General features: G+C 42.1%; 1 protein-coding gene across 9 annotated transcripts in view; it reads right to left on the reverse strand.

Annotated features, from left to right (window-relative positions):
- Positions 1-15,655, reverse strand: part of TENT4A (terminal nucleotidyltransferase 4A) — a 150,166-nt gene that overhangs the window by 83,175 nt on the left and 51,336 nt on the right. For all 9 annotated transcript variants that reach the window (XM_048839534.2, XM_048839541.2, XM_048839536.2 and 6 more), the window contains exons 6-8: positions 14,722-14,850; positions 12,766-12,979; positions 9,455-9,581 (exon numbers count right to left, since the gene is read on the reverse strand). In XM_048839534.2, the coding sequence (XP_048695491.1) occupies positions 9,455-9,581; positions 12,766-12,979; positions 14,722-14,850 (470 nt within the window). The remainder of the gene's footprint in view (positions 1-9,454; positions 9,582-12,765; positions 12,980-14,721; positions 14,851-15,655) is intronic.

The following is a 15,655-nucleotide window of genomic DNA, read 5'->3' on the forward strand; positions in this document are numbered from 1 at the left end:
AAGACCGAGCCCAAGGAGGGCTAGAGAGACACCACCAGAGGAGTACTGAGACCCTGGTGGACTGTATATCCCCGAAGAGGCCTGTTCTGGTTCACATGAAGACAGTGTGAGACACTCTTTTGGAGGGCTGAGTCCCTGAAAAAAACCACCTGAAAACTACTGAAAGGGGTCACCAGACCTGAAAGAAAGCAGATACACTCAACCAGACGGGGCGCTCAGGAGAGGTGAGTGCCGACCCTGTTACATTTGGTACCAGCAGTGGGATTCTTCGGACCAACCCCTGATTAACAAGGGGCATGATCATGGAGTAGGTGATCCTCTTGTTGGTGCAGACCAACAGACTACAGATAGCTGCGATGCAACAGCAGCAAGAACAGCAGCAGTGCACCCAGACCCTGCTGATGCATTTGATCGAGCACCTGCAGAGGCAAAAGGAGGCCAAGTTTGCAACACAACAGCAGTGGTGTGAGATCCACTCCAAGAAGCAGGAATGGAAAGAGAGACTTCAGCCACGTCACATCTGGTAACTTAGTGGGTTTAGCAGGCAAGAGGCCTGAAGCCCAGCCACTGAGATGTTAGGGTGTGGACAGTTGGGGAATTTAAGAAGGGCTTGCCCTGGCAGGAACTGCAAAGTTTAACTGCTTTTGTGGAGAGTTGGGCCACATAAAAAGATTTTGCCCTTTAAAGAGCTGGGCTCAATGCAAGGGGAAAGGCAAGAACCCCAGTGACAGACCAGATGAAAAGGGGATGCTGGGTGCAAATCCCTATGAGTTAGCGGTAGGTGCTCCAGAACTGACAGGGGAACCAGGCAAGGGTGACTCTGGGCAGCAGGACAGTAGGGCTATTGCAAGGGCCCCAAGAAATACACACCCCATGGCCAAAGCAAGGGAAAAGGCAGTGTGTTTTGCCTGCAGGATAGCAGGGCATTTAAAGAGATATTGCCCTCTTAGAGAAAGGAGGGGCAACAAGGGAAAAGAAGGATATCCAAGGTTGAGGCAAGACAGAGACAGTCAAAAGAGAGACTGGGTGGGTTTCTCAGCCCTCATGCAGGAGAGGCCAAGATGGCAGCCTAGGACCAGAAGGGTTTGGAACCAACTAAGTAAGGAGGCAGAGGAGCTGAGAACCAGAGGAAGAATGGCAAAAGGGGTTCAGACGGAGCCTCAAGTACAGGATAACATAGGGACCCAGACAGATTCTCAGGAACAACAGGATACAGTTGGGACCCCAACGGATTGTCAAGGTCACCAGTTATGGTGGGAACCCAAGCTGGACCTCACAGTGAACAGTTTAGCATAGGGTCTCAGACAGGGTCGCCCCAAGGGAAAAAGGTAGAGCAGGCCAGTTCTACAAATTCCCTCCTAGGTGTTGACGAGCTAACCAAATGGCTGGAGTCAACAGGGAGTGAAATAGAGGATCTTAAGTGCCAAAGGGAGCAGCTGGCCATGGATCTCCAGTTCGCTAAGGAGGAGGAAAAGCACCTGCTCCACTTGGTATACGACCTCGAGACAGCTCGGCACACAGGGATGGACAAGCTGTGGCGTGCAGAGACCCCGAAGTCCAGGAGGCAAAGGTGAACTGAAAGGATTCTTAAATGCTCTCAGGTAAGAGAGACCTGGGAGAGTAGACCCTGACTAAAGGGGGCAAAAGGACACACAAAAACACTCTCTAGATAGAGAGGTCAGGAAGAGAGAAGACCCTGATAAAGTGGGGCAAGAGACTAGTACAACTGCCACCCAAATCCTACTGGGGAGGGGAGGGGTGAGACGGAGTAGACTAGACCAAAGGCTCCCTGCTGGAGGCCTCATGGTTCTGCCATACCCATCCCAGCAAAGGAGCAGTGGAGAAGTCCTCCAAGCAGCCTAGAGTGGTTGCAAGGAAGCAACCAATCAGAGGGGCTTCTGCAACAGCCAATCAGGAGCCAGGAGGGTCATATAAAAGGAGCAGCACAACAGAGCAGCAGTTACTAGTTGCTGCTTGGAGCTGGAGAAGAAAGGACTGAGTGCCTGGCTGGAAGAGCAGCAGGACCACAGACAGCTAAATTGGGGCAAGGACTGGGGAAGTGAGAGGCTCCTACCTGGCTGCTAGGACTGAGCCAAAGACAATTTGCTGGCAGGGGTTGGGGGAGCAATGAAGGAGCTCCTGGCAAGCTGCTGGGACTAAGCAGGGACAGAGCATGGGGAGGGCCGCAGGAAGATAGTGTCTCTGGGGAGGAAGCCCTAGGGATATGGCCCCATACCAGGACTGTGACTACTTAAAGACTGAGCCCAGGGAGGGCTAGAGAGACACCACCAGAGGGGTGCTGAGATAGGCCCTGGTGGACTGTATACCCTGGAAGAGGCCTGATCTGGTTCTCATGCAGACAGTGTGGGAGAGACTCGGCTGGAAAGCTGAGACGCGACAGGGGGGAAGCCACTTGAGAACCACCGAAAGGGGTCGTCACAACTGAAAGAACGCAGACACACCCAACCAGAGGGGTGCTCACAAGAGGTGGACTCTGACCCTATTACAGTAAGACTTCTATAGTAGGGGTCTGTGGGCCACAAGTTGAATTTTTAAAGGGGTCTGCACCATCATTTGAAATTTTGTAGTGGTCAGCAAATAAAAAAGGTTGAAAAACCACTGTACTATACAAGAGGCTTGTCCTCCCTACTTCACACCTGCCCTCTATCCTCATACCTTTTTGTGGTAGCTTTTTCTTTTAAGTTTAGAGAAAAGGGGGAAAAATACATCTGAGTAAACAATCTTACTAAGAAGATTCAGTTACCAGCAGTCCACAGTCACTTAGCCCTCTAATTTAGAAGACTGAACAGTATTTTAGAAAAACAGACTCAAAGCATGAGCTACAGCAGAACCCAAAGACAAATCTTTCCTCTAGCACTGACTCCATGTGTTGCACTGGGCAAGTCTATTCCTAAGGCTGTGTCGATGAAGTGAGCTGTATTTCACGAAAGCTTATGCTCAAATAAATTTGTTAGTCTCTAAGGTGCCACAAGTACTCCTTTTCTTTTTCTGGATACAGATTAACATGGCTGCTACTCAGAAACCTTCAAAATTATGTTAACCTAACTTACATCAGCATACAGCCCATGCAGTTATAAAATTGTTGTGTGCGCAGACTTGGCTCCTTGTTTCTGTGATGCACGTCCTCACCAAGAGCGCTTGTATCAAGTGTATGGTCAGTGTGGGCATTGTGGGACTGCTCCTGAAAGCTAGTAACTGTCAATGTAAAAAACAGTGTATGCACTGATACCGCATAGATGTAGTTACATCAACTGTAACTCTATGCTGCTTGGGGAGGTGGTGTTACTAAAACGACAGAGGCATTTACATGGTGGGAGCCAAATTTAAAGTGAAGACATTTCCACAGCTAGGTCAATGCAAGGCATCTTATGTCAACCTAACCACGCAGTGTAGAGTAGGTCTTAGTTTCCTCATCATTAAAATAGGGATCAGGCCTACACCAGGTGATCCATTAGTGTTTTTAAAGTGATTAGATGGAGTGTTAAAGTACTACTTTTAAATTTTGAAACATTTACATCACGGTGTGGTCATTGAAAAATGGAACCCTGTTTGTTTCCTTAAGTGTTTATGAAGGAATAGAATATAGTTTTTAAAACCCTACTATTTATGCCTAGACCCTGGTGTGTTATTTCCAACATTGAAACAATTGATGGATTAGATGTCATTATTGAACAAGAGCTGTTCTTTAGTACCAATCTGTGGCAGCTCTGAAGATTTTTTCCAAAGGGAATAGAGCTTAGACTAGACCTTCAATACATCTCAAATAATGCTTCCAGAGAATTCAACATGTAAAGCTAAGCAAATAAAACAGATAGCAGCAAGTAACCTCAGAATGGATATAGGTTCGTGACAAATTAAGACAAGAGTAGGAAGTCCAATTTTCTATTGACCTAAATTTTCATGGTGGCCCAAAATAATGGGGGGAGGGTCAGACAATAGAGACAGATTCAAAAAGTAAACGCTGTATAACTATTAAAACACAAACAGTCATGTCCAAACAGAAAAAATAAATAGCCTTAAATCAAACTCAAATAAGTTCTCAAGCAGCATTTTCTTTCTTTGCCTACGTGTAAATTTTGATCATCGATGGAAATATTTATCAGTTTGTGTATGGCGAAATCGACAGTTATCCAGATTTAGATATAAATAAATCTAATCCTTCCAAGCTTAGATGTAATTAAACATTATGCTTGTATAACCCAAACTCTTAAACAACAAATAGCAGCCTATCTTGTAATGACTGGGGAAAGCCTAGGAACACCAGTGTTACTGGCATACAAATACAGGGGATGTTGGTTCTACTACCCATCAAGTTAACATAGAATAAACTGCAAGTTCTCACATCAGAGGAATGCTTTTGCAAGCCTCTATTACAATCTCCTCTCCTCAAATGGTCATCTTGAAGAATCTGTTCTACTTCATAGCCTCTGTACTGAAGATCTTAGAATCATAGAATATCAGGGTTGGAAGGGACCCCAGAAGGTCATCTAGTCCAACCCCCTGCTCAAAGCAGGACCAATTCCCACTTAAATCATCCCAGCCAGGGCTTTGTCAAGCCTGACCTTAAAAACCTCTAAGGAAGGAGATTCTACCACCTCCCTAGGTAACGCATTCCAGTGTTTCACCACCCTCTTAGTGAAAAAGTTTTTCCTAATATCCAATCTAAACCTCCCCCACTGCAACTTGAGACCATTACTCCTCGTTCTGTCATCTGCTACCATTGAGAACAGTCTAGAGCCATCCTCTTTGGAACCCCCTTTCAGGTAGTTGAAAGCAGCTATCAAATCCCCCCTCATTCTTCTCTTCTGCAGGCTAAACAATCCCAGCTCCCTCAGCCTCTCCTCATAACTCATGTGTTCCAGACCCCTAATCATTTTTGTTGCCCTTCGCTGGACTCTCTCCAATTTATCCACATCCTTCTTGTAGTGTGGGGCCCAAAACTGGACACAGTACTCCAGATGAGGCCTCACCAATGTCGAATAAAGGGGAACGATCACGTCCCTCGATCTGCTCGCTATGCCCCTACTTATACATCCCAAAATGCCATTGGCCTTCTTGGCAACAAGGGCACACTGCTGACTCATATCCAGCTTCTCGTCCACTGTCACCCCTAGGTCCTTTTCCACAGAACTGCTGCCTAGCCATTCGGTCCCTAGTCTGTAGCTGTGCATTGGGTTCTTCCGTCCTAAGTGCAGGACCCTGCACTTATCCTTATTGAACCTCATCAGATTTCTTTTGGCCCAATCCTCCAATTTGTCTAGGTCCTTCTGTATCCTATCCCTCCCCTCCAGCGTATCTACCACTCCTCCCAGTTTAGTATCATCCGCAAATTTGCTGAGAGTGCAATCCACACCATCCTCCAGATCATTTATGAAGATATTGAACAAAACCGGCCCCAGGACTGACCCTTGGGGCACTCCACTTGATACCGGCTGCCAACTAGACATGGAGCCATTGATCACTACCCGTTGAGCCTGACAATCTAGCCAGCTTTCTACCCACCTTATAGTGCATTCATCCAGCCCATACTTCCTTAACTTGCTGACAAGAATACTGTGGGAGACCGTGTCAAAAGCTTTGCTAAAGTCAAGAAACAATACATCCACTGCTTTCCCATCATCCACAGAACCAGTAATCTCATCATAAAAGGCGATTAGATTAGTCAGGCATGACCTTCCCTTGGTGAATCCATGCTGGCTGTTCCTGATCACTTTCCTCTCATGCAAGTGCTTCAGGATTGATTCTTTGAGGACCTGCTCCATGATTTTTCCAGGGACTGAGGTGAGGCTGACTGGCCTGTAGTTCCCAGGATCCTCCTTCTTCCCTTTTTTAAAGATTGGCACTACATTAGCCTTTTTCCAGTCATCCGGGACTTCCCCGGTTCGCCATGAGTTTTCAAAGATAATGGCCAATGGCTCTGCAATCACAGCCGCCAATTCCTTCAGCACTCTCGGATGCAACTCGTCCGGCCCCATGGACTTGTGCACGTCCAGCTTTTCTAAATAGTCCCTAACCACCTCTATCTCCACAGAGGGCTGGCCATCTCTTCCCCATTTTGTGATGCCCAGCGCAGCAGTCTGGGAGCTGACCTTGTTAGTGAAAACAGAGGCAAAAAAAGCATTGAGTACATTAGCTTTTTCCACATCCTCTGTCACTAGGTTGCCTCCCTCATTCAGTAAGGGGCCCACACTTTCCTTGGCTTTCTTCTTGTTGCCAACATACCTGAAGAAACTCTTCTTGTTACTCTTAACATCTCTGGCTAGCTGCAGCTCCAGGTGCGATTTGGCCCTCCTGATATCATTCCTACATGCCCGAGCAATATTTTTATACTCTTCCTTGGTCATATGTCCAACCTTCCACTTCTTGTAAGCTTCTTTTTTATGGTTAAGATCCACTAGGATTTCACCATTAAGCCAAGCTGGTCACCTGCCATGTTTACTATTCTTTCGACTCATCGGGATGGTTTGTCCCTGTAACCTCAACAGGGATTCCTTGAAATCTTATTTCTCCCAAGACTGGTATATCCTCAGATGATGATTGCCCTTGGAGGGGGAGCAACTGAGTCTCAGCCATGCACAAAGGAATGTAATGTCCTTTTAACAAATGAGACCCTGAGGGCAGATATGACCACCAAAGATATTTCCTTACAGGTAACAAAGGAAACCATACCTAGTCATTTGAAAGGTAAAGTCAGTGTTTGAAAAACCAGGTTCACAGATCCTGTTCACGAAGACTTCTTTTAAAAAAGCAGAATACATGAAGATTCCCGCCTCCTGAAAAGGTAGTGTTCCCACTGCTGGTAACTTTACTCAGGATGTTGTGACTAAGGTCTTTCTGGAATTTAAGAACTAGGATAGGCTACCTAATGTGTGCAATTTTGAGATCCACTCTCTTTGCATCAGACACTATCCAGACCTACTTGTATGTAGTAACAGAATTACTAACATTGGAGTGTCTATCAACCAAGGAATTACCTGAAGTATACTAAATTCACTCTTCTGCACTCAGTTCTACATGTAAGAATCATCCTGGGATATAAAACAAGACTGGACTCCACACTAGGTGACACAGAGACACTTTTCATACACAAGCTGTGGTAAAACCAACAAGTTGGCTAGGCATACCTTGTTTGGTATGTCAAAGCACAATAAATTTTTCGCTCCACCATGGCCCAGAGAAGAGAGGTGAAGGCATACCAAGATGTCCGACAATAAAAAACGTATTTATCTTATCCAAATATCTGAAGAGATCTAGTTGTCTGGTAGAGTCTGCCTAGCTTCAGAATCTGGTCCAACTTTTGAGTCTCACTCCCAAGTCTGCTCAGACATTAAGCTTCCCTTCTATATAAATGGTTGACCATTTGTCCTTCAATATCGAACATAGTAAGTAAGTTTAGTTCTCTGGTTGTTAATGTTGGCAAATTTTGCAAGCTTGCGTGTTAATCAAACTGGGACGATAATATGTGCAGGAGTATAGGGGACGGAGAGTGGCCTGAATTAAGAGAACTATTGAGATAGATTTGGAAAGGGAAAGAGATAGAGCATATACCATAAACAGCGGGGAAGATAAGGCAAGACAGTGAGGAACACACTAAAAACAATGCAGGAAAAGCCATACTGATACTCTGTCCTAGGAAAGAAAACTGGATGAAGCCTTAAGGAATGGAAGTTAGGGATAGGGAAACTGAGCTACCCCCTTGTTTTTAACAGATGATCTTATGGACTTGAGGATTTAGAGTTTGGTCCCATAATCAAAGCCTTATAGGTCTTGTTTGAGTTTGGAGAGCCTTCATGTGCTTCCCAAATCCGGGACTTCTGCATTCAAAGAAGTTAGCCCTTCCTCAGAAATGTCAGTTCTTTGTTTGAGAGGGATGGGTTGTGTGATTTGTTCTCTCCAGCTAGAAGTTGAAAGGACCAAGAAATACAAAATGATATCTAAAGCTTCCTTGTCTAGAGTGCCTCTATCATGTATGCCTAAATGCACTGGCAAAGTAAGAGATTATCGGAAGAGCTTGCAGCACAAGAACAGAACGCAACTCCCTACATGACCACACAAAGGCCTAACAAACCTCAAGGACCCCTCAATTGCTCCATCCCTTGCTACCGAAGCAGAGGGAGTGAGAGATTGTTGGATGCAGAGTCTTTGATAGCTAGTTCCCAGAATTACCTCGAAATACAAAGGGGTTAACTTTGTATAGCTGTGTATGCACTACTCTTGTTACCTTCCCCTCCTTGACAGACTCTGCCTTAGTGATAAGGGGAAAGTCTAATCTGAGTACCAGCTGGGTCAGTCTAGCAGCAAGTAAGCAGGGAGGTCATGACTGCACATCAGATGACAGAAAAGAAAGCCTGGAGATCCACAGTCACCATGTTAAAAGCAAGAATTAGGCCACTTGCAGTAGGCCCAGAAATGTGAAAGACTGAATCCACTTTGTGGTAGACAGCAGAGATGCTAAGACTTTCTGCTGAAAGCAAAACAGTAGAGGCATTTTGCCACGTCTAGCCTTTCAGAGCATACCAACACTGCAATCAAGAAGCTTAACTACATGGGGAAATTTTCCACCATGATTCCACTTGTTATACAGGGGTAACTCCCCACATAGACACTTATTCCATAACTAGTGGTATAATTATACTCATAATTATGCCAACAAGTTTCCCCATATAGGTAAGCCTTAAGCAAGACACTTCAGCAGAGCTGCCTCCAATCTGGCCTAAGGGATTTACTTCAACACATTAACACATACAAGGTCCATCTGGAGTTGCAAATGCAGAGAGCTTAGACGAATCATCAGCACTTTGCTGTAAAATGCTATATAGGTTACATGCATTATAAATATCAAAGCTTAAAAATGAGTACATGTAAACTTATGGCCATTTGAAAATTACGTATACAGCATGAATAGTGTTATCTTAGTGATTTATTAAAGCAATATTTAAAAACTGCGTAAACACTAGCCTGGCTTTGTTCAGGTGGTCTGTTTTAGCCATCACTCCTCATTCTTTGCATCTTATAGCTACACATGCACAAATATGCCACTGAACTTAAGAAAGCAGTGCACACTGTTGAGTAATGTTTAAAATAGATTGCTTGAGGAAAAGAAGAGGATGTATCCAGAACAGAGACCAGCATACCTACTAGATTCCATCCATGCTGAGGAAAGGGAGATAAAGGAATAAAAGCCCCCACCTCCCACCAGATTTGTTAGGCAGTCTGCTACATTTCCCTAAACAGACACTTCAAGTCATGTGCACCAAAACATGCATTCTTACAACACAAAGTTTAGTATGAATAAATCTGTGCAAATTTCAATAGAATGGTAGTATACAACAAATAAATACCCCTTCTTATATTTGAGAAGATTTTAAAAAGTATTTTTAGATATTCCTATCTGATTACATAAACATATGCATATTTAAGAAGTGGCTATTACCTCTCAGAATCTCTATTTGGATATGATCTTGCAAGCGGAGATACTGCATGACTAAGAACAATGTAGGCATAATCAAAAACTTGTTTCACTTGCATGGCACCGTAAGAACTTCTGCCAACGTCATTTCCTGTAACAATGTGACAATTATCGATTAACACATTTTTAAACTAGTAACCAGAAAATCCTGTCAGCCTGAAAGCTCAATACCAAAGAAGCTTCACCACGGATGGTATGAGTTGATTATCCGAAGGATCTCATGCTGAAAATTTGTTCTTGCACACCAAAGTGTGCTAACAAAACTGCCAAACTGAATTAGGGCAGCCAGTCAGGTAACTGTCGTCTGGCACTTTACGAATGCCAGTTTTTAAGCGTGGCAACGTAAAAAAACTCAATCCCAATAAAGAGGATTAGAATAAAATCTATAAAATAAATTTCAAGTAATCCCTGTTAAAAGTAATTTCAATCTACCCTGCATTATTTGTATGGGGAAGGTATCTGAAATTTCTTAAAATAAGTTATATATTAATGTGAATAATAAAGCACACCAGAACACCCCCATGACTAATCTCTTCTCTTTTTGAATTAACAGTTTTAGTTACTTTGGAGTTCACTGCCTCTCCTGTTCTCACCTCATCTACACTAACCAGAAGACTCAATATGCTGCAGAGATTGAAAAGCAAAACAAGGTTAGTAGTTGTCCATAAGTTAGATGGGGAACTGCCATCACCCGCCAACTGTCGTAGCAAGAAAACTCCAAACCAACACAACCTCAGTTATTTGTGACCCAAGAAAGGAATGATATGCACTGTAATTAGAACCTTACAAAAAGGCAGAAAAGCCTGTAAACTAGTGTTGCAACTTCAGAGTTTGTTACTAGAAATTGTTGTCTTCCAGATCATTGATAAACAGTGTTAAATAGTGTAGCGTCAAGAACTGATCCCTATGAAACCCTGACTAGAAATCCCCGACTTGACTATTCCTCATTTGCAGTTATATTTTATTTACTCACTTAATGTGCATGTTGATTTTGCATTCCAGTTTTTAAATAAAAAAGGTCATGAGGTACCAAGTCAATACTTTACAGATGTTTAAGTATATGACAACACTTTTACTTTATCAACAAAACTTGTAATCTTGTCAAAAAAGATCAAATTATTTTGACAGGACCTATATTCCATAAACCCATATTGAGTAGCATTTATTATATTAACCTCCTTTAATTCTTTATTAATAGAGTCCCATATCAGTCATTCCATTATTTTGCTCAGGACCAATATCAGGCTGACAGGCTTATAATTACCCATGTCATCCTGTTTACCATTTTTAGATATTGGCACAACTTTACTTTGTGTTCCAAGACTCATTAAAAGTCAACTTTAATGAACAAGAGACTCCTCTCACAGCTCTTTTAAAACTCTTGGATGCAACTCTTGGATGTGGAGCAGTTAGTTTTAAGATGTCTAACTTTTCTAGCTACTGTTTAACATTCTTCAAAGTTACTGTTCAAATAAAGTGTACCCTCAATATTGTCATACAAATATATCTCGCTTTTTCCCCAAATTGAATCATTCTGCCTTTTCTGCATTATTGACAATTCTACCATTTCCACTGAGTAACAGGACGGTTAAGATTCTTTTCAGTTCCTGATATTATCCTCAGCTCTGTTGGCAGATATGTGTTCTTTTTGCTTCCCTTCTTACTTTCCTACAATTCGTAGCTACCAATTTATTTATTACTATCCATTTCCTTTTGCTTCAATTTGTTATATATGTTTAAATTTTTATAGCTGCATTCACTTCCCCTCCAACCCATGTTGGTTTTTAACTAGCATGGCCTTCTTTTGACAGACCTGCTAGGCATTTAGTGAAATACTCTAGAACAGTTGCTAATAAATCATTACTAATTGTACATTTAAATCCTCTCACCTGGTTTGGCTCAATCATTTACCGCTCTGTGAAACTGGCCCCTTTGTACATACATAACTGGTTTGGACTTTATTCTGTTTGCATAAAGAATGAATCATAGAATATAAGGGTTGGAAGGGACCTCAGGAGGTCATCTAGTCCAACCCCCTGCTCAAAGCAGGACCAATCCCCAACTAAATCATCCCAGCAGGGCTTTGTCAAGCCTGATCTTAAAAACCTCAAAGGAAGGAGATTCCACCACCTCCCTAGGTAATCCATTCCAGTGCTTCACCACCCTCCTAGTGAAAACGTTTTTCCTAATATCCAACCTAAACTTCCCGCACTGCAACTTGAGACCATTATTCCTTGTTCTGTCATCTGCTACCACTGAGAACAGTCGAGATCCATCCTCTTTGGAACCCCCTTTAGGTAGTTGAAAGCAGCTCTCAAATCCCCCCTCATTCTTCTCTTCTGCAGACTAAGTAATGTAGTGATGACATGTAATGAAGTCATGATCATTTGTACCTAAACTACCACTATTTAATTTTGTGATTAATTCCTATTTATCTGTCAAGCACGGTCTGATATAAAATTCCCCCACCCAAGTTGGATGCAAAATTTTCTGAGTTAGGAAACTGTCATCTTTAATATTTAGAAATTTCAACGATGTTTAGCACTGGCAGCACAAGATCTCCAGCAGGTGTCACTCAGATTGAAGTCCCCCATAATCTTTTTTTCCTACATATTGCAGATAGGGGCTTAAGGAACCAGTCATCATCTTCTCTAGTGTGATCTGGTGGTATGTAGCGTACTCCCAAAAAGACTATCTTGTGCTTTTTTTAGGACATTGATCCATAAACATTCAGTCATTTTCTGATTTGTCAGTGACTCAGAAACAGGTAAACTGAATAGACAAATACAATAACCAAACAGATGAAGCTACAATTCAGGTAAAATTCATACACAGGTAAATATTCTAAATTGTAAGCTCATTTCTTCACATATACCAACATAATTCTGAATGTTACATATCATATATAATTTTTTTCTTGTGTGCGCTTTTAGTCTAGCACTTTGTAAACTTAACTGAATACAAGGTATAGAAGCATAGAATCTCAGGGTTTGAAGGGAGCTCAGGAGGTCATCTAGTCCAACCCCCTGCTCAAAGCAGGGCCAATCCCCAATTTTTGCCCCAGATCCCTAAATGACCCCCTCAAAGATTGAACTCACAACCCTGGGTTTAGCAGGCCAATACTCAAACCACTGAGCTATTCCCTCCCCCCGTGGACATCTTAAAGCAACACAATGTAGTTCCTTCACATAACAAAGAACAACTTTGATCTTTTTATCATACGCTACATTTCTGATTTAAAAAAAAAGTATTTAAAAAAAGTTATGTAATCTTACCAGGGAGGAGAGGATCTTCTATGCACAACATGGATGGTCTATATCCATTGGTCATGGCTTTCATGATTTCTTCTTTGGCAATATAGGCACCTCCATTTTTTATTCTAATACCAGTTTTCAAGTAATTAAAATTTCTTCCATACAGTTCAAAAAATTCTACTAGAAGCATTCCAAGGTTTTCATCAGCTCTCCTGGCATCAATTCTTGGATGCAACTGTAAAGAAGAATGTCTGATACTTACTAAAAGAGTGAGGGTAGATGATAGGCATATACTAGCAAACTGACAAGCCATGTACTAACGGTGAGACATAAAACTGGTCCATTACAGCCACTTCATTAAAAAGCTCAGAATGAACCTAAAAGTTGAAATTCTATTACCTTTCCCAACTAAATTCTCCTAAGCTTTCCTTAAACTTCGCTTCACTAATGTAACCAACAGTGGGCAGCACTTGAATACTATATGGAACCTATAGGTACTTAACTGAATCTTTCTGCTTAGTCTAGTTTTCTAGTCCAAAAGCAACAGAGAAGAATTGCCGCTTAGATTTGATGCGTAGTTAATGAAGGAATATTGGTTTAAGTTTTCATAAGGATTCTGCAGTGGTGGCAGTTTTCAGAAGGTGGACAGAAAATAGAACTCCGTGTTTCCCCTGCAAATGCTTATGCATTCTAGAGCAGATACGCAATGCTGGCCTCTCACCATCATCCCCATGTTTTACCACATGTACACACTTGAAGACACCTCACACAGCAGACAACTAGCCAATAACTAAACTTCAAAGCTACCCATAAAGAACGCCTATGCTGGAGCATATGCCTAGATCAGAGTGAGGCCCTGTTTTTAATCTGAGTTAACTGACTGCCAACTCACTGTAGTTAGTCTTTATAATAATCCAGAAACTCTGCAAACATTTACAAATGGGCCATATGGAAAAAGTATGTAATTAAAGACTATCATAGTGCATCCACACAAAGGGACTGAATTATGATTGTATTTCTCCATAGCTTTGTTCTAAGAAACTGCTTAAATCATTTTAGCTGAAATTTGCAATGAGCCAGTCTGAAGGAAACCCCTAGAATGGAAAAGTTTCAGCCCAATCAAAGCTATAAGCAACTGAAAACTAGGTCTTATAATGGAAAGTGTTTGGCAACCGGACTCACCTATAATATACTGAACACAAGTTTCACACATAAAATTTACCTTTTTAACAAGGTATCAAAATTCTGTGTGTGCTCCATAAACATACATCTTTGTATGTCAGAAGTAGCCTTTATCACAACAGGCATTTGGGTGAGAGAACAGCCAGGCCCAGCTGTCCTGGTTCCAACCCTACTCCCATTAGCACAGCAGGAGGTCTGCTGACAAGGGAAGCAAGAAAGCAAAGGATGCAGAGAAGATTCCAAAGGAATTCAGGGGCATGCAAGGACCCTCAGGGAAACCCCTCCATCCATCCTCGATCTGGTAACAGGGAGGAAGGAGTAACAAAGAGATCAGGGAGGAGTAGTCGTGGAGAACTCAGTGAGGCTCTCTAACATTACCCTCATTTGACTACAGTTCGTTTCCAGTGTTTCTAGCGAAATGACTACCATGTTGGGTGGCCTGCTGGCTTGCAGCCCAACCAGATAGGGGGTGGGGCAGACGACTGGCAGCCTCTGCCAGAAGAAGGGACAGTTCTAGGCAGCAGGTTCGACAAAAAGGACATGTAGAGAGGGCCATTATGCCACTCTCCACATTGATCATATCATATAATATTTTCAGAGGCCTCTGCTGCTGTTCTCATCCATACTCTGAGGAGAGCTCTCAGAGCTACGAGAGGCAGCCTGCAGGGAATAGAGATCACAAAGCCTTAACAAAGGGAGAGCTGTGTGTCACTAAAAGCCAATTGAAAATTGGGGAATTCACTGCAGAGACTAAAATTTAAGAACAGCGTAACTAAAACAAAATAGAGAACTTACCTGCAGGAAACTAATTGCCATTAAAATTAGGCTGTAAGAGCTAATTCCACCAGTAAAAACTTCATTCAAATCCCTCTGAAGAAGGAACTGTTTTAATACTAAAATCAAGTAAGGCAGCAATGAATATTTCTGTAAATAAGAAAAATAGGTCTGTTATAATCTATTACAAATTCTATAAAGATTTTAAGATGCATTAACATGTCAAATTCTATCCTCAAAAGCATGACTATAGGACTTTTTAATCAGGCTATTTAAAAGTCTTTTTACTAGCCCTTTACCCAAAGGAACAGTTAACGCTTTATTTTATTCTATTCACATTTTATTTCTGTGTAAGTACGGTATTTAATTTGGCATATTGTATCTTCCTAACATAACAGAGAAAGCTACTTTTTTAAACTCCTTTATCAGCCAAGACATTATTATCCAAAGTGATCATCAAATTATATTGCAGGAGGGATATAAACAGCAATAACTACTACAACAGCTGATTTAGTAATAGTTAGATGACAGCTAACGCTTTGCTGTATAGGTATAACTAATAATCCAAACCAGATCAAAAATATAAACATTTCACTAAAGTTGGTTAGTTATTATGCATCGTAACAAAGTTGTGAAGAAACAATGCATTAAAGTATACCAGCTTCACATTTATTTAAGCTCTCCAGGAAAACAGTTCAGTTCATGGAGTATAAAAGCTCCTAAGGACTTGTGTTGACACCATACAAAGGAGGGCTATATTAAGGTAGGAGCGGCAAAGAATCTTGTGGCACCTTATAGACAGACTAACAGATTATGCTCCAATACATCTGTTAGTCTATAAGGTGCCACAGGACTCTTTGCCACCTTTACAGATCCAGACTAACATGGCTACCCTTCTGATACCATATTAAGGTAGAGACTTTAAAGCAGCATGCTAGCACACTGAAGGTGCACC

This window comes from Caretta caretta, chromosome 2, assembly GCF_965140235.1.
Source record: "Caretta caretta isolate rCarCar2 chromosome 2, rCarCar1.hap1, whole genome shotgun sequence".
NCBI lineage: Eukaryota > Metazoa > Chordata > Testudines > Cheloniidae > Caretta > Caretta caretta.